Source organism: Alternaria metachromatica (genome assembly GCF_023757995.1).
Source record: "Alternaria metachromatica strain BMP 0045 chromosome Unknown scaffold_7, whole genome shotgun sequence".
NCBI classification, from domain to species: domain Eukaryota; kingdom Fungi; phylum Ascomycota; class Dothideomycetes; order Pleosporales; family Pleosporaceae; genus Alternaria; species Alternaria metachromatica.
In genome coordinates, this window is record NW_026055498.1 from 179,902 (window position 1) to 199,774 (window position 19,873).

General features: G+C 52.2%; 9 protein-coding genes across 9 annotated transcripts; 5 read left to right on the forward strand and 4 right to left on the reverse strand.

The window, feature by feature from the left end:
* Positions 1-62: 62 nt before the first annotated feature.
* Positions 63-2,520, reverse strand: J4E83_004081 (uncharacterized protein; the record flags this gene model as incomplete). The annotated part of the gene is made up of 2 exons (XM_049331012.1): positions 63-2,345; positions 2,392-2,520. The coding sequence occupies 2 exons, from the start codon at positions 2,518-2,520 to the stop codon at positions 63-65; spliced, it is 2,412 nt and encodes an 803-aa protein (XP_049189558.1).
* Positions 2,521-2,698: 178 nt separating this feature from the next.
* Positions 2,699-3,121, forward strand: URM1 (Ubiquitin- modifier 1; the record flags this gene model as incomplete). The annotated part of the gene is made up of 3 exons (XM_049331013.1): positions 2,699-2,739; positions 2,791-2,955; positions 3,004-3,121. The coding sequence occupies 3 exons, from the start codon at positions 2,699-2,701 to the stop codon at positions 3,119-3,121; spliced, it is 324 nt and encodes a 107-aa protein (XP_049189559.1).
* Positions 3,122-3,425: 304 nt separating this feature from the next.
* J4E83_004083 (uncharacterized protein) lies at positions 3,426-4,264 on the forward strand (the record flags this gene model as incomplete). Its single annotated transcript, XM_049331014.1, has 2 exons — positions 3,426-3,594; positions 3,654-4,264. 2 exons carry the CDS (start codon positions 3,426-3,428, stop codon positions 4,262-4,264), a joined length of 780 nt encoding a protein of 259 aa, XP_049189560.1.
* Positions 4,265-4,544: 280 nt separating this feature from the next.
* J4E83_004084 (uncharacterized protein) lies at positions 4,545-6,376 on the forward strand (the record flags this gene model as incomplete). Its single annotated transcript, XM_049331015.1, has 3 exons — positions 4,545-5,572; positions 5,621-6,148; positions 6,211-6,376. The coding sequence occupies 3 exons, from the start codon at positions 4,545-4,547 to the stop codon at positions 6,374-6,376; spliced, it is 1,722 nt and encodes a 573-aa protein (XP_049189561.1).
* A 525-nt stretch (positions 6,377-6,901) lies between these two features.
* On the forward strand, positions 6,902-8,824 carry J4E83_004085 (uncharacterized protein; the record flags this gene model as incomplete). The annotated part of the gene is made up of 3 exons (XM_049331016.1): positions 6,902-7,078; positions 7,146-7,492; positions 7,540-8,824. The coding sequence occupies 3 exons, from the start codon at positions 6,902-6,904 to the stop codon at positions 8,822-8,824; spliced, it is 1,809 nt and encodes a 602-aa protein (XP_049189562.1).
* Positions 8,825-9,561: 737 nt separating this feature from the next.
* Positions 9,562-10,563, forward strand: J4E83_004086 (uncharacterized protein; the record flags this gene model as incomplete). Its single annotated transcript, XM_049331017.1, has 1 exon — positions 9,562-10,563. One exon carries the CDS (start codon positions 9,562-9,564, stop codon positions 10,561-10,563), a length of 1,002 nt encoding a protein of 333 aa, XP_049189563.1.
* Positions 10,564-10,651: 88 nt separating this feature from the next.
* Positions 10,652-11,347, reverse strand: J4E83_004087 (uncharacterized protein; the record flags this gene model as incomplete). Its single annotated transcript, XM_049331018.1, has 1 exon — positions 10,652-11,347. One exon carries the CDS (start codon positions 11,345-11,347, stop codon positions 10,652-10,654), a length of 696 nt encoding a protein of 231 aa, XP_049189564.1.
* Positions 11,348-11,769: 422 nt separating this feature from the next.
* On the reverse strand, positions 11,770-13,435 carry J4E83_004088 (uncharacterized protein; the record flags this gene model as incomplete). Its single annotated transcript, XM_049331019.1, has 2 exons — positions 11,770-13,192; positions 13,275-13,435. 2 exons carry the CDS (start codon positions 13,433-13,435, stop codon positions 11,770-11,772), a joined length of 1,584 nt encoding a protein of 527 aa, XP_049189565.1.
* A 1,032-nt stretch (positions 13,436-14,467) lies between these two features.
* Positions 14,468-17,129, reverse strand: J4E83_004089 (uncharacterized protein; the record flags this gene model as incomplete). The annotated part of the gene is made up of 2 exons (XM_049331020.1): positions 14,468-15,941; positions 15,991-17,129. The coding sequence occupies 2 exons, from the start codon at positions 17,127-17,129 to the stop codon at positions 14,468-14,470; spliced, it is 2,613 nt and encodes an 870-aa protein (XP_049189566.1).
* Between the last annotated feature and the right edge of the window lie 2,744 nt (positions 17,130-19,873).

Here is a 19,873-nt window from a genome sequence, read left to right on the forward strand (position 1 = left end):
CCTAATAGTGTAAAGTTTATTCAACAGTTGACATCCATGTATCATCTTCGCGATGCCTTGTGCTAGTGCTGCAATACCTCATCCGAAACATTGAAGACGCGCAAGGTGGTGTCATCACTTGCTACGGCGATCTGTTGTGGCTCGCCATCTGCTCTTCCAGGTCGCCAGACGATCTGGTTGATTGTTTTCGCTGGGACCAAGTCTGCCTTGACCATTGATACTTGTGCCTGATCCAAAGCATCTGGCGATGCGCTCGCAACACCTGTTTCTCCGTTCTCTGTGCCAAAGGCAAACATGATCTTTCCATTCGATTGCACACCGTTACAAGCTACAGCGGTAACAGCGGCGTTTGCTGATACGGTAGCCTTGAGTTGCACGTCGTTCTCGACGATCTGCCAGATCTTGACACTCTTGTCTCGACCAGCAGTCATGAATGTAGGTTGCTCGAGAGCCGTCCAGGTTGCACCTAGTATCATGCGCGAATGGCCCTTTGGATTCGAGTGCTTGAGTGTATATAATGACGGCTCTTCGCTGCGCTCCCAGATCACCCATTGTCTGTCTCGTCCAACACTAAGAAGATGTCTATCGTCTGGTGAGAACTGTAGCGCTGTGACGGTGAGTGAATGCGCCTTGAGTGCAGGCTTGACTTCTAGCCATTCTTTCGTATCATATAGACGTATGACGGCGTGGTCGATAGAGCTGGCTCGGCAGGCCGTTGCAACGAGACTTCCATCTCGGCTCACTGCAACAGCAGAGATCTCATAGCCGTGTCCGTACAGCTTCTCTGTCTCCGGCCATAGTAGGTGGCGTGCCAGATGATCCTCGAATGGTGGGTGACTGAAGTCTAGTGTCGATTTGCGAATGACAGAGGCAGGGTCGACGGCTTCACGTTCGTCTTCGTCGTCGTTCTCGACTGGCTCGTCGTCTCCCACAGCTTGAATAGCCTTATTCGACAAACCAAGGACGGGGATGTTAGCTGCATCCGGAAGCTCAGCAGTAGTTGACGCCTTGATACTGCAGAGACTTTGAAGCATCTCCGCTACACCTCTAGGTTCGTCGAAAATGCGTAGCAACTTCTCGTCTGCGCCCGAGACGAATTGAGTGTTGGAGACCGCGTCGATGCAATTCAAGTCGTAGCCGTGGATCTGGGGCCGCGAGAACTCATGCCATGATGCTGGTGTGCCTTCTCGTTTCCATTGTGAGTAGAGCCGACTGGTCTGATCGGATCCAGTGGAGAGCATGTAAGACCCATCTCTTGACCAGCTCACGCCTTTGACCTCACGCACATGCCCTGTGATTGCGACTTGCTGTGTCCACATATCTTCAGTAGCCGAGTACGTCCACTTCCTCCAGCTGCCAGTTCGCCCTAGTGATACCACAGTATTGCCATCTGGCGACCATAGACCAATCCAGAAACCTCCAGCACTACCGGTAGCGCTCGTCGAGCCCTTCTGCGCACTTATCTCGCCTAGTCTGGTGATGCAAACCCACACACCAGAGTTAGGGTCGGACTCCCAGATGGCGAGTGAGTTGTCTTCCGAAGCCGTGAGTAATTGGAGCTTTCCCTCGCGATGTCTCCACGAGGCCTGGTATATCCAATCTTCATGTCCTAGTAACAACGCTTCGAATGTAATGGAGTACTTGGAAGTAGCAGAGTTGATCCAGTGTGCTTTGTTCGACAGGGACTTTCCCAATCCACCTAACGCTGGGTCGTTGAGTGCAGTACTGGCAGCGGGAAGCTCGTCCCCACGGTGGAGGCGCCAGAGACGGACGTACTTGTCTTGGCTTGCGGATGCCAGCAATATATCGCTGTTCGGATCAGACGTTTCTCTAGTGAATGCAAGCGCGCGTATCCATCCTTCGTGACCGGTAAGAGTTGCCGAAAGCTGGAATTGGCCTTCTTGCGATACAAAGACTTGAATGGTGCTACGTGTGCCCGCAACTGCTAGCACTGTAGATTTGTCGTCCAGAGTCGCAAGAGCGAGATTCAGAGGGAAGTACTTTGGTGATAGTGTGATGGTCTGTACAAACTCGACATCGACGGACCCGAAGTCTGCATCATGAACAAGCTTCCAGATCTTGACAGTGCCGTCTGAAGATCCGGTTGCCAAAGTGTCCGACCCAGGCAGTACAGCTATTCTGGTGACTGGCTGAGTGTGATCTGAAATCGTCTTGACACAGTCGAAAGATTCGCCTCTTCCGCCTCGCCATATGCGGATTGTGTTGTCAGCCGATCCACTGAGCAGGACAGAGACATTGGACAATTGTGTTGGAAAGAACTTTACAGCGTTCACAGCTTTGGTGTGCCCACTCAGAATTGCTTGCACGCCACGAAGACTTTCGTCCTATCTTGATGAGTGAAGGTTGTGTCATTGGCCAGCCGCGACTTACCTGAGGATCCCAGAGTGCGATGCAGTTGTCTGCGCCGAACGCTAGCAGTTGCGACCCGGCCTCATCCCAGTCAGCGGCAGCGGGATTTCGATTGCCACCTGCAGCGATGAACTCAGTGGATATGTTCATTGTTGGGTCTAGGCGTTGCGTATGCGCAGGCACCGCATCTAGTCATCGCCGTAAGGATTTCTTTGGCGCTAGCCTCGCTTAGCTGCATTTGGCTCAGGGCTGCAGAGCAGGCGCAACCGATCTCGATAACATCCGAATCTCTCACAACCCTAGCATCTTACAGACGAGCAGAGACGAAATGTCAAACGATGAAACGATCCCAATAACGATAGAGTTCAGGTAGGTCGGTTGTCCTGCGAAATGGCGATGTTCCTCTCTAATCTTCTACAGCGGGGGCTTGGAGATCCTGTTCGCCAACCAGAAAAAGTATGATCTTGCCCTACCAGCCAAAGATGAGTCTGGAGAGCCAGCAAATGTTGCATTCCTTGTCAGATACCTTTGCGACAAGGTCATGAAGGATCCGCGGAAAGAACTTTTCGTGCTTGACGATACGGTGTATGTTCCTGCCCCAAGAGAACAATGACATGCTGACATTAGCTTCAGACGACCTGGAATACTGGTCCTCATCAACGAAGCAGACTGGGAGCTGGAAGGCGAAGACAAGTATGAGGTTCAGAGAGGCGATCACATCATGTTCGTATCTACGCTACACGGAGGATAGTCAAAGACCGCCAAGCCGAAATGGTATCCGCGTCGGAATCCACACTGCAATATACCGAATCACACAAACATCTTGCATGTGACAATATCGCATTGCAGCTGAAAGCACAAACATATACGGCCGGCGTATACAAGTTTGCGGGAGCCCGGAAGCGGTCCGAATGACACCTCACCCTTACGAACTAACCATAAGCGCTACTTAAGCTCGTGATGACAGGGGCCCCACCCCTCACGATATATGTTAGACTCCCTTCTAATGCGTATGTTGCGCCTCCTCATCTCTTCTTTGATTTCAATTCGCAATTATGGGCCGCCTTGACATCTTGCCCGCGCACGTCGACCCCTCCATCTTCGACGCGAACGATGTGTTCCTGGGCACCGGCGGTGTCTTGTACACAATCTGCTACGCCCTGATGGCACGCCAGTCCATTCGCGACCGCACATACGCCATGCCCCTCTTCTCGCTCGCATTCAGTAGGTGTATCTATACGGGCTGCATATGAGACATACTGACCCGGTACACCCATATTTAGACTTTGCGTGGGAGATTGTATTCGCGATATACGTTGCCGATGAGCTCCGGGAGAAGGCCCTCTTCGCCATATGGGGACTCTTAGACATGGGCATTGTTTATGCGGCTGTCACGTATGGCGCGAATGAATGGGGACATGCGCCAGCAGTTGGCAGGAATATCGGCAAGATCTTTGCTGGCATGTTGGTATGGTGGTGCATCGCGTTGTACGCTGTGAGCTCTTGGTGGCTTGATGTCGATCACCCCGTCAACCCAAAAATTGGAAAAGCGTACCGCGGCAACCTGGGCATCGACAAGGACGAGCTCGGTTTCTGGACTGCTTTGGTCGCACAGGTCGTGCTGAGCGTCATGTCATTGGCACAGCTTGTGGTTAGAGGAAGCAGTCGCGGCTCTTCGTATAGCATTTGGGCGTGCCGTTTCATCGGCAGTGTGTCGGGATTGACGGTGAATTACGGATATGTCTGGTGGGTATGGCCAGAGGCACACGGCTACTATGTCAATCCGATATCAGTGGTGATGATGGTGACATGGATACTGGCTGATCTGGGATACTTGGTGGTGTTTCGCAACGTGCAGCGGACGGGCGGGGCTGTCGACGGCAAAACCAAGTGAACGACTGTTGTAGAACATGGGAGTAGTCTACATGTGAGGAAATAGAAGCGCTAGCCATATGTCGTTCACTATATACAAAAGCGCATCTTCGTTGGTGTAGCAGAGCAGGCTGAGCTCAAAGCCGTGAGGACCCATATAGGTTGCCAAGCCTTGGTCACATGCTTTCGCGACAGCGCGTTCAAGGTCCTGCCATGCCGGATCGCTTCCGCTCCTCAACGAATCTCTTTGTTTACCCTATCACCGACATTCCCATAACAACCACATCTTGACTCTTGGACACATGGACTCTGATGATGAAGATCTCAAGCTTGCGATGGCAATGTCCCTACAGGCGAATTCGCCTCGGGCTGCACGCGGGAGCGCATCGGGCGATAAGCACGAGTCAATCGACCTCACATCTGACACTGAGGACGAAGATGACGACAATCTCCGGCGTGCGATTGCCTTATCGATGCAGGAAAGCGCGAATAATGACGTGCAGCAGTCATCGGCTTCGAGCGCCTCGCCAACGAGTGCGACCAAGACAGCAGCCGTCGTCGCCAAACCCCCAGGTTTCATGGGTATTGATCGGAAAGCGATGGAATTGGAACGTCTCGCAAGGCTCGGCAAAAGGAAGCGGGAGGCATCTCCCGAGGCACCTGCTAAGCAAGTTGCAAGAGCGCCTTCCGCAAAAAGCGATGCAGGCGAAACACCATTACAATACCCCAGTGGCGCGATCAAGCGCACCTTTGCGTCCAAGTACCCGCGAACTGACGACATCACTATCGAAGAATTACTAGAAGCCGATAAAGTCAATACCGCAGTCATCAGCTCATTTCAGTACGATTCGGGATGGCTATACGAAAAACTTGATCCGACAAAGGTCAAGCAGATCTGGCTGATGACTGGCAAGCACAGGGGCGAGGACGTTCAAGCAAAGCGCATACAAGAGTGGAGGGAGTCTCGCGTACCGAACATGAAGCTTCATTTCCCGCCTATGGGTGGCATGATAGCCAGCATGCACAGCAAGTTCATGCTGCTGTTTGGAAAAGAAAAGCTGCGCATTGCGGTCCCAACTGCGAACATGACACAGACTGACTGGGGCGAGGTCGCAAACGACTGGCAGCCCGGTATCATGGAGAACTCGGTGTTCTTGATTGACTTTCCTCGCAGACATGATGGTACTGTCACTAAGGCGAAAGATTTGACACCTTTTGGTCGCGAGTTGGTATACTTCTTGGAGCAGCAGGAAGTGGGTCCACAAGTCATCACCGGCCTGTTGAGATGCGACTTCTCGAAGACGAGTCACCTGGCCTTTGTACATTCCATGTATGTTCTTGATTACAGTCCTTGAGGGTCAGTGCTAATCCGAATTAGTGGTGGTTCGCACAAGACTGAATCAGTTCATCCTACGGGTCTCCCTGGCCTCGCGCACGCTATACGAGAGCTTCATTTAGACGACGTCGCATGTATCGAGCTTGACTATGTAGCATCTTCCCTCGGTTCCATCAACGATGCCTTCTTGTCGCGCATCCGTCTCGCAGCATGCGGCAGGTCGTTCGGGACAGACACTGGACCAGAACCTAACGTGCGCGATTGCTTTCGGATATACTTCCCCACCAACGAAACGGTCGAAAAGAGCATGGGCGGTCCTGACGGCGCTGGTATAATTACGTTGACAAGACAAGCTTACAACGCGCCATCGTTTCCAAAAGAATGCATGCGAGACTACGACTCGATGCGACGGGGGATGCTATCGCACAACAAATTGCTCTTCGCGCGAGGTCGTAGGAAGAATGGAAAGCCCTTTGCCTGGGTTTACGTCGGCTCTGCCAATATCTCTGAATCAGCGTGGGGAGGGCAGAAGATATTGAAAAGTGGGCAAATGGGGAGTCTGAACATCAGGTACGCAAAAAACACATTTGATTTGCATATGACATACACTGACTTGGTATGTAACATCACAGGAACTGGGAGTGTGGAGTTGTCATGCCTGTACCAGAGTCAAAGCTTCAGGGTCTCAAGCAGGATGACGTACCACCGATGAGCGTGTTTGACGGAACGATTGAGGTCCCTTTTCGAGTTCCTGCGGACGAATACAAGGGCAAACAGCCCTGGTTCTTCAGGTCATGAGCGAAGTTTAGTTGCATCGGTGCAAACGGCGACTCCGAAATCTTGGTTCTCCGGGCGGAACCGCTGGATACCTAGGTATTTAAGTTGTTTGGTGCGCATGTCGTGATCGGAGACATTTCCGCCCACCATGAGCCTTTCTGGCTGCACGCACACAGGGGGGCCACGCATACTTCAGTCACATAGCGATGACTTGGACCCAAACAGAGAGTAATGCAAGACTTTACATGGTCCTGGTGCAGAACGTATATGCCGTATTGCAGTGCACGTGAATGGACACGATGCCTGGTGTCGATCATCAGTCCATGGGTGAACCGAGTCTTCCCGGAGCAGCCGGACCAATGCGGGCGCGCTTGGTGGACGAAGCGGGCATTCGGGCGTCTTAGCAAAAGTTCCGACGCGCCTCGACAGCACGACGTATGAGCCATGATGACCGTATATGCATGCGCCATGAAGCTGTGAGTTCCGCCATGATAGTACGGACCCTTTTTTGTTTGCATCACGCATGTGTCCCCTTGATCTAGCCTCATGTCGGACCCAAAGCGCACGCGTCTCTCAGGCGATGCCTTGTTGCTGCAAGAGGGTAGCAATAGAGCCATGGCCGCGCCGCTGCACACCTGGTTCACTTCGCCCGCGCGGACGCACAGCAACTTAGCGCAGGCGAAAGAGCTGCCCTTGCACCTGATCCAGCTCATCCTCACACACGTACGTTGGTCTGCGCCCTGCCACGCGACGAGCTGTCCCAACCGAGCTCTACTAACACGCACGGAAGCTCGACGATGTCGGTGACCTCGCGCGCATCACGCGCACATCGCGTCTGTTCTACTACATGACGCTGCCGCGGCTCTACGAGACGGTCACGTTACACTCATATGCCGAGATACGATACGTAGATGGCAGGCCAGAAGGCTACGGCAATGGCAGCCCGTTTGCCATGGGCCTCAATACGCTCGTGTCGCGAAACTTTGGCGACTACATACAGACATTCCGGGTCAAAGGCGACTGGCGAGAACATGATACCGAGGAATACAAGCAGGGTCGAGTGCCGGACAACAGCATGATACTGCAGGTTGTCATGCGTGCCGCCATCGACAGGATGAAGAACCTCAAGGCTTTCGCGTAGGTGTCGTGCCAGAACCATACTGGACAACTGCTGATATGCCCAGTTGGGAGCTGAGCACTCCTCCATTGTATACCGTCTACCAGGGCATCGCAGCCAAGACATCGCTTGTCTCGCTCACCATTCGCTGTCAAACCAAACGAATACCACGGCCGACCACCATTATACCTCCGCTTCCGAACCTGACCACTCTGATCGTGTACGATATCGATCCTCTCTGCTACCCCGACGATATCTCGCTGCTTCTGCTGGGCTCCAAAAAGCTCGAGCACCTCACATTACACTGGAGTCCGCGCATGAGGGCTGTAGGCGAAGAGTCGGTTTCGCTGCACTCGTTATTCGGACGCTGCATGTCTGCCAAGTATTCTATACCCCTTAAGCACCTGGGACTGTACAACATCTACACTCGCTTCTCTGACGATGGCTTCCACCATGTTATCCGCCCCGACACCAATACAGAGCTCACTCTGATCAACGCCATGGGCTCCTCGGACCCTATGACCGTTTTTGCCGACGACTCTTGGAGGATACATAGTAATCACCCGACGCCTCACAACCTGAAGGTGATGCGCACCGATAATACGGATAAAGAGAGCGCTGTTATGCTAGGTAAATTCAAGGGCATGGAGCGGTTTTACATTGTGAGCAATAGGCAAGGCAAAGACTCACCAAGAACTACCAGCGCTGCTGCAACCCCAACAACACCGTCCACGATGACGCCGGGTGTCATCGGAGTTTCGAGCGCGAGCAGTACTCCAAAACACACGACTGATCAACGCTGTCGCAGCATCGGGAGTGAGTTTATTGCGGCCATTCAAACCAATCACAACCACAGCATTCGCCATCTCCTTCTCTCGGATCGCTGGGTATTATCCGACGATGCCCTGTTCAGACTTTGCCAAACGTGCTCTAATTTGGAGCAAGTTGGCTTCGCTTGCTCAGTGCCCCCGCTTGAGTCTCTGCGCCAGGTCTTTGCTCTAGTGCCCAAGCTCTGGGCCGTCCGTTTCCTATTCCGCCCAGGCTCTGACACAAGCGAGGCGCCGTATCAAGTCGCAGATGCTGACATGCATGCCTTTGCGATTGGAACAGAGTTTTGGCGACCGGAGTATAAGAACGTCAAGTACGTTGGCTACGGCGACAGCATCGTGCTCAAGCTAGGCGACGTTTACTACCCATCAAATAAGGAGTCGACACCGAGCAGCCATGACAATAGCTTGAACGCGAAAAGAGCAGGACCAATAAGAAAAGTTACAGTTGTGAAAAGGGAAGACGTAAATCACATCGAGATTTGGGGAAAGGACACCACAGAATTCGATCCCATGAACCCTTGATGCAGACACGTCAATGTGACAAAAGTTTTATGTCCATCGCGACGCAGCAAACGCAACGCTTCCTTCGCGCACACTACATCCCGGAGGCTCCCGGGGGAGACCGGACTCAGTCCCAGTAGGCACCGATGCCGCCAGATAGGAACCATGGCACATTTCCCGTCCACCAATGCCAAGAGGTGTTGACAGCGGTAGTCTGACTTAAGTGTTCGGATAGGACCTTTGTTGGAAGCCCACTTTGCTTGCCAAAAGCAAGCCAACAATGTATATTAGTACGAGGCAGTCGTGGAAGATGCGACTATGTACAACACAACCCACCAGGACCTCTTGGGCACCTATTCGATGCCTCAATTTCATAGAGTTCACTACGTTTCTTATTCCTGATTCACTCCTTCGTTTGCGCAGCTTCCTCAGCTCGGTCACCTGCTATTCGGTGTTTCGAGGTGACCACGGATATCTGCTAGATCTTAGCAACGACATATGGACACGGCGAGAAGTCTCAGACACTACAAGACAATATGGCTGAACAGAACTAGACGTAGTGAAGGGTTCTCCAGCGTTGCTTGTTGCCTACCGCAGCATCGCATTCGCGCCTTTCACTATCAATAGACCCTGCTCTTTGGCCTTAACACTCAACGTATTCGTTACGTAGACCTTATGGCATTTCTAGCCTCGAACCACCCTTCGATCGACGCATACAGCGAGTGGCTTACACTTTCACGGCAACATCTGACGACGACATGAACCCCAAATCCATCTATAAAGAGACAAACGAGCTGTACACCCCGATCCGCGAAGCAGGCAAGGGTACGTGTGGAAGCATCACATTCTGTGTATGCACACCGTCAGCTGTAAGCTCTTCCACGACTGACTCCGTGGCGCAGAGTGCAGCCCTTGTCGCCGTCAAGATGATCAGTCGAGAGATGTGTCGCGACAGAATAGCCGATGAAATCGTCGCTCTCGAACGCGTTCGCAGTTCTCTCGCCACCGATGAAGACAACAGCGTCGCGAAGCACTTTTCCACACTCATCGACTATGATCCGATCAAGGACGGTGGATCGGGCTGGCTGGTCGTCAGTCCTGTCTGTGGTTTCGATCTTGAGCGGCTTCGAGTCGTGGTCACCGCGATAATTCAGCCCTCGTCAGAAACTGATCTGCATCGTCGTTTTCCCCTCCCTGCGATACCGGAGGTACTTGTACTACACGTCGCAAAGCAATTAACGCAAGCGATCGGGTGGCTACATAACGTCGCCAATATCTCCCACAACGACGTCTTCGGCGGAAACGTCATGCTCGATGTATCCGCCTCAAGCAAAGCGTCTCATTTCACACTACCGACCGTGGTCTTAATCGATTTCGACCGCGCCACCCTGGACCCTGACAATATGGCAGAAGGCGCCGACCGCTCATACACTTACGAGCTCATATACATGCTCGACAATGCAGGTCGAGCGTCATCACGAGAGACGAACGTATTGGAAGATGTGATTGTGCGAAAGGAGTCGATGACCTGGTGGGACGCGTTTAGAAATTTTCTTGTTATTAACAAAGGCCAGTATCTCCAGGATGAGTCGGCGAGTTTCACCAAGTTCTGGGGAAGGTTTGGCGCGGATATCGATCGCTGGTTGGAGAATATAACAGGAGAAGAGCAAAGACGGGTGGAAGAGCTGGTGGATTTGGTCGCGAGGAAGGAGGTGCGGTTTCCAAGTGAGGAGAGGATTAGAGAGGTGTTGGGGGAGTAGGTGAATTGATGTTTGTATGCTGTTCCAGGCGAACCAGGGATGGATCTACAAGCCAGAGATGTCTTTACGCCCATCGCTACATGTACCTCTACTCCTTCACATGCGTACCAAATCCAATAAGGTATGGATGTGCACCAAGCTCACACGCTCCGCGTGCATGACCACCACCCCGACTACACGTACCATGATTGTACCAATGCGGGCAAACTTCCTCTGGACCCGTGGCCGACTTGTCAAGACCAAGTTCATCCGCCTCGTCCATATCGCTATCATCCGTTAGCTCGGGGGCACATTCAGATTGCGAAGTTTGCTTGTCTTCATTCGTGGAATCCTGCGCTGGTACACGAATCCCGTGCAATGAAAGCAAACATCTCATGTCCTGCTTATCTTTCCTCAGCTTCTCAATTTCTTCTTTGAAGACCTTGGTCTGCGATTCTAAAGTCTCTAGCTTGGACTTGTAGTACACGTTTGTGTCTTTGAGCACAAGGTCAAGGGCAACGACCTGCATGTCTGCGCTCGTTTTCGCCTTCTCGGTGTCTCGGAGCTTGGTCTCGTATTCGGTCTTTTTGGCTAAGAGAGAGGTGATCTCAGCGCGAAGGTCGTTGTGAACGGTGTCTGATTCGACTTGCCTGCGGAGTCGTAGGTATTTCTCTTTGTAGCTGTTCTCGGCGTCAGCTTTTATGGCAGCGAGATTCATCTTGTTGACGAGGGAGGCGAAGCTGTTGGGGTCGGTGGTATCGGTGGGTTGCTCGGGGGAGCTTGTTAGCCAGGAGGTTAACGTCATGGCTGTTTGTCTGTAGCTGTTCAGATGTTGTGCGGTGTGCTTGGTCTTGATGATGTCGATGGCTGGTAAGACTGAATCGTCGAATTACTGGGTGAACGGACGTGATAACATGGGAACAGCGAGAACTTCAAGAAATATGGCCGGGTTTCAGGCAGCTGTGAGCTTGAGACACGTGCATTGTGAACATGAGTCGAGGCCCCACCTGACCAATAATGTGAGCACACGGCGATGCGCAATGGGAAAGCAGTGTGTTTCTGTTCTCTTACTTGCGAATGTCTTGTTTAGTTGGATCTGGATGTACAGAAACACTGCGCGGTCAGGTATCGACATCATCAGGATCAGGGTCTGTCGAACGGCTCACACCAAGTGATCGAACTAGCAACTCTGTTCGCGAATGAGGAAATTCAATCATTACTAGATGATCAAGTAAGACTCTCAGCATCCTCATTGTGCATCTTAGTGTTCTTCTCCCTCTCCAAGAAACTCTCCTGCTCAATCCTACTCTTCTCAACGTCGACAAAGAAGAAAAGCCAGGCGCAGCTAACCAGGCTCAACGCGAACAAGAAATAGAAAGGACTACTGTTGTTGCCAGTATCATCGATAATGGCAGAGCTCACCAATGGGCCGATGAAAGCACTCGTCTTTCCCACGATCGAGAACAAACTGAAGAAAAGAAACTCTTTCCCTCTCGGTGTAACCTCAGAGATCATGGTCTGCGAATAGCTGTACCACGGGCAGACAAGCAATCCATAGAAGGCCTGGTATACCCAAACCTCCCACTTGTTGTGGAAACCGAAGCGCTGCGTCCAGATGCCGATCATGCCCCAGCCGTCGAGCAGAACGATGCATATGGCGACGACCATGAACATAGTCTTCGTCGATAGACCATAGTACTTCTGGATGCGCCAAAAGGCGCCGATGCCGACCGCCTGGGCAGCGATACCTACAATAAGCAGGTAGGTAAGCTGCAGACTGTTGTACGCAACAATCTCGTTCTGTAGAGTCCCGATAACCGTCACGGTGGTGTTGAGACTGTCGCCGAGGAGAAAGTAGCCGGCCAGATATGCCAGACTTTGGCGCAACTGCCAGATCTGTCGCATCGCGTATCCAAGCTGTTTGAGACCAGCTAGAACTATGTTCGCGCGTCCTGGGTCCTGACCTGGTCGTCTTTTCTCGAGGATGAACCACGGAAGAGCGCATAAGATCCAAACTCCGGTCGCAAACGCGATGAGTACCGAGAGACCCCAGTTGTTGTTCTCCGCGCTGTCATTAACGTGCAGACCGAACATGATACCTACGATAACAGCCAGGATGAGGATTTCGAAAACGGATTGAACGTAGAACGCTGTGTTGGAGAGCTCGTTTCGCTTCATCATATCGGCAAAATCGTATTCTGCGCGCGTAATCGTTCCATCAGCGAACTCTTCGGCTTTGACTCGCAACTCCTTGGTATTCCTTGCCAGTCCAGGGAAGGCAGCAGTCCAGAATGTGATTGTCGTTTGGTATGCGATAAGACCGACGATATAGAGACCCACACCAGCGTGCCATTTATCCTCGGTATGAACGCCTAACCAGCCAAAGCCGATTCCAAAAGCAATGACGGACAGGCCTATCAGGATGTTGGGGCGCCATGTACCAAAGTCGGCGAAAGAACCAAGGATCAAGAAAACGAGAACCTGGATGGCGAAACTGATGCCGTTGCAGAGAAGTACAATGGAGTTGATGGTACGGTCTCGGCCCATGAAGTACAGCACCTCGGAGTCTCCTGCAGCTTCATACATGAGGTTTTGGAAAGCCGTCGGACCGAAGTTGAAAAGAGTGAGGCCATTGTCTCCGACGTAGTAGCTGTTCGAAAATAGGATGTCAGCCTCAGCACAGTCGACGTACTGCGCTCCAATGAGTTCCTGCGCTGGAATAGTTTGCATACCAGTAATACGACCAGATCTCCCACTTCGATGTCTCGTAACGTTCGTCGAACTGGTCCGGTGCGACGGGGGTGTCTGTATCGACGGGTACGCCGACAGCTCCTTTGATTGGGTCCTCAGCCGGCGCACTGAGAGGCGCAAGGCCTGGCTCGTTTGAAGCCATAGATGTGAAACGGAATGGACGTAACGTCTAAAGGAACACAAAAGATTCAGATTCCAACATTGCGCGACTTAAAGCTTTTTCAGCCGGGTAAGTAGTCGCTTAGCGTACCCTGGCGATTCGTCATGGTCGGAGATAACCTCCTAGCAGTGCATGGGGTGAAGGTGCACCATGAGCCTAGGCCTCTAACGGCGCGGAATGTCGGAAGGATCGCGGTCGTGATGGATACTCCGCATGAAAAGAAGTGCCGATGATTGGAAAGAGTGGAAAGAGGCGCGAGTAAGACATGCAAGCTATAGCCAAGCCGAGCTTGGTTCGTCGATGATGTGGGGTGAAGCTTGAAAACCCTGAATTGCTGATAAGCTAGATCGTATCTGGAATAGCGCATATCCGCCACTGGCGTAGGTGATTGTCGAAGCCCCGCGCGCGGCGCGCAAACCTCAGTGTATAACATCTCGACATCTGGCACGCTTGCGATGATATTGCTACAGTCGATACTGTGAGCTGCTACCGCCAGACTCAATTACAATCTAGAGATGATTCTCACACTATAGTCCATGAGGATGTTAACTCAAAGGAGACGGTCTCGGAGACTTTCTCTACCACCACAACGCGAGATTGCATGTCAAATGGTGGTGAAGCATTCGAAGTGCACAGGGTGAAGTGCATCATCAAGGTTCTATAAAACTACAAATCTGGTATATGATACAGTTTCCAAGCCACCTTCCAACCACCGAGAGCACCCGTAGGAAGTCGCCCAAAGAAGACAATAAAGAAAACACAACGCTGTGAGCAATCCAAGGCCAGAACATCCACCCCCACCCGGCTATGTTCAGCCCTACGAGAGCCTGCCCTTTCGGGCGGCTGGAACTCAATAGGGCTGTCAAGCCAGGGTGGAGGGGAAAATACCAAGGATAGCAAACTCGATCCAAACAGAAATAACCAACTCACTTCAATGCCGCCAAAATGCAAAAGCCATGCGGAGTTGCGGGCAAGCATCTTGACCCTCAAGATATATCAAATAGGCCCAGCATCCTAATTCTGGGTCGGCGCCGGCTTCGCTTCCGCCCTCGTACCTAAACGTGAAGGCCGCTTGCCCGCCTTGGTCTGGGCTACAAGGAACTCCTCGTTCTGGTAACGCTCGTCTCCTTCGTGTACGTTGGGACACCTGTTGCCCTTGTCGCAAGTGCCGGCAGCATAGTTGATGCATTTCTGCCGCACACATTTTGTTCCTGATGCAACACAGTTTGAGCATGGCTGGCCTTCATCGCATTCGCCTTCCCACCAGTGACGGTAGCAGTTCACACATGGGACTTGAGTCGGCTCCGCCGGACCTGGCGTCTTGCGTCTCGGTCGTCCAGAAGGTCCAGAAGGTCCAGGTGTAGAGCGGGAAGAAGCTCGAGTTGCTCGTCCCGAAACAGAAGGCTGGCGTGAACTGTTTCTGCTAATTTCCATGATGGGCTCATTCTGGAGGCTCTCGGACCTGTGAGACATGTCTCTTGAACCACTCTCGTACGGTTGTGAGTGATTGCGTGAATGGGTTTGGTAGCTGCGCTGTTGAGGCTGCTGGAAGTCGGCTTGGTGCATCGGAGGCGTTCCATTCGAAGGGAGAGTCGAGTTGAAGGCCGTCTGAGTGTTGTTATCTTCTGTGGGAAACCAATCGCTGACATCATATGCGTCTCCGAGGTTTGGCTGAGAACCAACGTAAGCAGCACCAACATCTCCCGTAAGTGCGTTAACATCGAAGGTAAAATTCGAATCCAACTCTTCCATGATGGGAGCGTAGTTTCCCGCCACTCTCTGGTTCGTACCGTTTGTCGATAAGTTCTGCTGCTCAAAGTTCTGCCTCATCTTCCAGTTTTGCCCAGTGGGGGGTGCAAATTGACTCGAAGAGTGTTGCGCGACGTGAGGTCGAGGCGACGCCGCAGAAGAAGCTGAGCCGTACGAAGGTGTACGTCTCATAGACCCATGCGCCGGTGTCGACATCTGTGACCGGATTTGCGACTGAGCATCTCGCTGCATCTGTTGCATCGATAAGTCCCCGTCGTACGAGTTCATGTTTCCGGCCTGGTTGGTCATATGCTGACCACTTCCCATCTGTCGACCGACCTGCGGAGATGTGCGCATCAGGCCTAAGTTATGTTGAGGGAATCTAGGTGATTGGCTGCCGGCGTTACCCGCAGCCAAGTTCTGCATCAAGTGTCGCTGCTGCTGGGGTGACATGTTGCTGGGTGTGCGTCCTGGAGGCGCGGCCATCATGGCACCAGGCTGTTGCGAAGGACGCCGGGCGGGTGCCATCTGCCCTGCTGAGCCAGTCGACTGCTGTGACGAGCTTCGTCCATGCATGCCATTCGGTGCGACATGTCGAGCTTGCCTCTGCATTTGTGTGTCGCCCATGATAGTATCGCCGTTCGACCATGTGGTTGACAAAGGGCTCATGGCATTGGTATCGGAGGGAAGTGAGTTCGAGTGTGTACGCTTGAAGTCTGGTGTAGTGATACCGGCAGCACTGTGTGTATTAGCAATAGCTTCATCCATAGAAACGATGTAGGACTTACCCAGCTGCGTCAAGCCTCCTTCGCTTGTTAGAGTCGAACGCTCCCTGCGAAGAAGTCGGTTGGCTCCGTTTGGGAGGCCTCTGAGCATCGTTTGGCACAGGGTGCGATACTGATGCTGCTGTAGGCCGTTGCTGGGCTATCGCAAGCTTGGTATTGGCAGCACTCAGCGCAGCTTCAGCTGCAGAAGCCCTCTGTATGAGACCAGTCTGCTCTGAACGCCATTCAGCCTCTCTTTTCTGTACGTGCTCTTTCGCTTTCGTCTCAATGCCCTTCTTCATCCATGCGACATGTGCGGTCGCCTTTTCTTCTATTGTCTTTCGGTACTCAGCGTTCTCACTCTGCTTTGCTATGGTGGCTTCTTTGAACCCATCAGCCTTAGCAGCAGCGACGCGAGCCTCGATCTGGTCCATGGTCGACGCATCGGCTGCGGCTTTCGATTTCTCTTTCTCCGTGGCGATTTCTTGTCGTAATTGTGCGATCACGCTCTTCAGATCCTTGTTGACGTTGCCCTGCGTGTCCCTGTCGGATTTAAGCTGGCCAATGATCTTATCAGACACCTTTTTCTCCAGCTCTTTTTCACGTTTCTCCTTCTCTTTCTCACGTTTCTCCTTCTCTTTACCACGTTCAGACGCGAGGTAGCGCTGTTTAAAGACATCTACCTGCTTTGTGAACTCTGCAGTGACTTCTTTGGACCATTCTCCGCTGGCTCTTGCTTCCTCGAGCTTAGCTATAATCTCGTCGCGACCCTGAAGAATGCTATTAACACCAACAATGAAGTCCGCACGCTCCTTGTCCATCGTATCGATCCTTTTCTTTAGGTGACGGTTCTCGTTATTGGCGTGCACCTTCTCTGTATAGCGGTTTTGAGCGCGTGCCTTTGCTGCTTTCGTTTCGATCTCGGCGGCAGTAGCACGCTTCGCGGCATCGATGACTCTTTGCTTCCCATCCGCGACTTCTTCGACAAGGTGCTTCTTGGCTAGTTCAAACTGAGCAAGGCGCTGCTTAAGGGCGATATTCTCTTCGGAGAGTGAGACCGTGGGCGAAGTAGCCTTCTGAGACGTTTCTGGAGTGGGTTGCTGTGACTTTGCGGGTTCGGGGATCGACGTGCTCCCTTGGGAGGTGAGAGCCGAGGGCGCCATGACAGTAAGAGCGGTCCGGGTACGGGTGATCGGTATGAAATGAAAATGCACGATCAACGCGCGGGGTAGCAATGTGTGACTAATGCGATGATATCGTGAGATTGTGTTGTGGTGAGTAGACAAAGGTCGAGGTGAGACGTAGGTAAACAGTGCAGGAAAGTGCGAGTAGAGGTGGTATTCTGGCGCTAGTCGCAATCTTGTTGCGGAAGTCGAGGTGAGCGTCGGATTGAATGCGTCCAGTGAAGGTGAAGGCGACTGCGCTGCTTGAAGATGGCTTCGCCTTAGAGTTGGCAGAGGTTGGCTGCAGATGTGCTGCGCTGTCGAGTCGCGGAAAATTCCGTGGTCTTGGTTGAGGTACCAAAAATGTGAAAACGTTGTTGTTGCTGTTGTGCGCGGAAGCGATGGGTCAGTCCTGCGGTTGAAAAATCGTAGGCGGCAGTGTATTTAGGCGGCGCACAATGTCCAAAATCGCGACCCGCGGAGGGCAGCAGGCCATATAACTCAGCTTGCAGTCGAGGATCTGAGTTGTAAATGCGAGCCAGGTAAGCGTGCAGTATTGGTAAACGACGCAAAGCTGTTCGGTGAAGGGAGCACGATATTGGCGACGATGACGACCTCGCAAAGCCGACCATGTAACCTTGGGTTAGAGAGAAGATGCTGGCCAGGCGCAGTACTCACAATGCCTCCATTTCGTAAACATGAAATCGACCATACGATAATACCAAAGTGATCTCTGCAGATAAAATATCTGTTTTGCCGTCTAAAACTTCAAGACACCACTCGCCATCCTCGCTGAGACGAATGCAAAAATCCCAACCACTTCAAGCTTTACGGTTGCAAGCAGGATCTGTCGGAAAGAAACATAACGAATAGACGGGCAGAGCAAGAGCGTTTTGAGATTGTACCTGCCATTCGTGCACGGTGCTGTGCCATGCATTGAAGCCAGCATCACCTCACTGTACCGGAACCATTACGACATCTTCCGCGTCTAGAAAGCTATACGAAGAAAAGCCTTGTCTTCCGGGGGTTGAACTGCGAAGAAATGCTACCTGGGGCTAATCAAGACCTCTTCCTCGCCGCCATGAAGTTGGTGAGGCACCTCGAGGAAGTGAAAGTCGAGCTAGCGTTGAGTCGCATCCTCTCCGACGTGGCTCGCAACGCGATTTTGAGCGCGTAACGCAATGTTGCAAAATGACATGCATGCGCACAGTAGAAGAGCTGCGCAATACCACATCTTCGCCATGACGTTTCGACCACGTGCGATATCGTTCGACATTGGTGCAGCCTTTGAGGCAGACTTCGCGTGCGCTGACAACATGACGTCATGAGCATTGCATATGTTCGCGTGCCGACGTTGTGGGAATGCAGCAAAAGTAGAGAGCGAAGGCATGGTGTCTGATGAAATAGAAGGGATGCAAGATGGGATAGAACGTCGGACGTGAGAAGAAGCTCGCAACACGCGACGCGACTGCCAAGGCTGACTACCTAGGTAGGTTTGCCGATCCCTTTCACTTCCCCGCCACTCCCCTATGCGCGTCATTTCGACGGACCCTTCCCATCATGACAGCTTCGTGGTATCAACTACGGTCTTCGTGCGCATCCTCCTGAACCGATTGTCTCGCCCTCTATTTCATCCGTCGACCTCCAGATCAAGGTTTCAAGGTTGATCACCGGAAACGCAACACCGGGCGCCTCCATGCTTGATGCAGCCATACCCAGAGCCTACGGACAGCACTTCATCATGGGTTAGGAGGCCAAGACGTATGTTTGAACATGGCGCATTATCCTGGGCCATCAGCATACGAATGTTCACTTGGACACTGTCCAGCACAACTGCAGCAACTACGCTGGTATTGCATGGTATGAGAGGCGTCGAGGAGATGAGAGATAACATGGATCGGAGAGTAGGTGGTCGGCGATTATTCTGCAGAAGCGCGAGAGCTGTCGAACATTTTGGCGGGCCTCTCGAAGCCATGGTTGTATGAAGCTCAGTTATTTCACCACTTTGTATCTTCTACCGATAGCATGTGGTCAGAGATAGTACACTACTGCATGTAGCTAATTCAGCACTATCTGCTGATTAAAACTTCCTTTGTGTATAATCTAGTCTAATACGCACCTGGGCATGGCTTACACATCTTCGATGATCGCAGGAGAAACGCCAAAGTGGATGTGCCTGGAAATATCGATAGCCTATCTCTACTTGCACTTAGAATTGCAACAAGGCATGCGTATTGCTTCGTTGCAGTCTCGTTGTTACTGGATCTATCCCATGTTTACTGGGGATTAAAGGCGGTTGTTTGTTCGTCAAACACAGGCCTGATGCACAAGTGAGCTACAGTCTTCCGTGGAGCCGAGATCTACTCTCCCCACCATACATCAAGATGCGCCTTGTTTCTTTGGCCTCACATAATGCCCGGAGATTGGCTCCCATCATCATTGGAAGCGAAGCTGCCTCGACGAGAACCTCACCAGCGGCTATTCCTAGTCCGTAAGTCACCCTAGTTCGAGAGGACCACTTGCGTTCTACATATGGTGATTGAAACTGACGTTGTACACTCTTTAGACTCCAACAAGAACACAAGAAAGCTGCGGAGGTCTACAACCCAGTATTGCCGAAGCTTGCAAAAGACAATCTTCATCAGCTAGATGAGATCTTCCGCTTTGGCAACCCACATGCTGCAGCACCAAGCCTAAGAGATGTTGTTCTTATTTCAATCGATTTTGAGAACGTCACGGCTGTC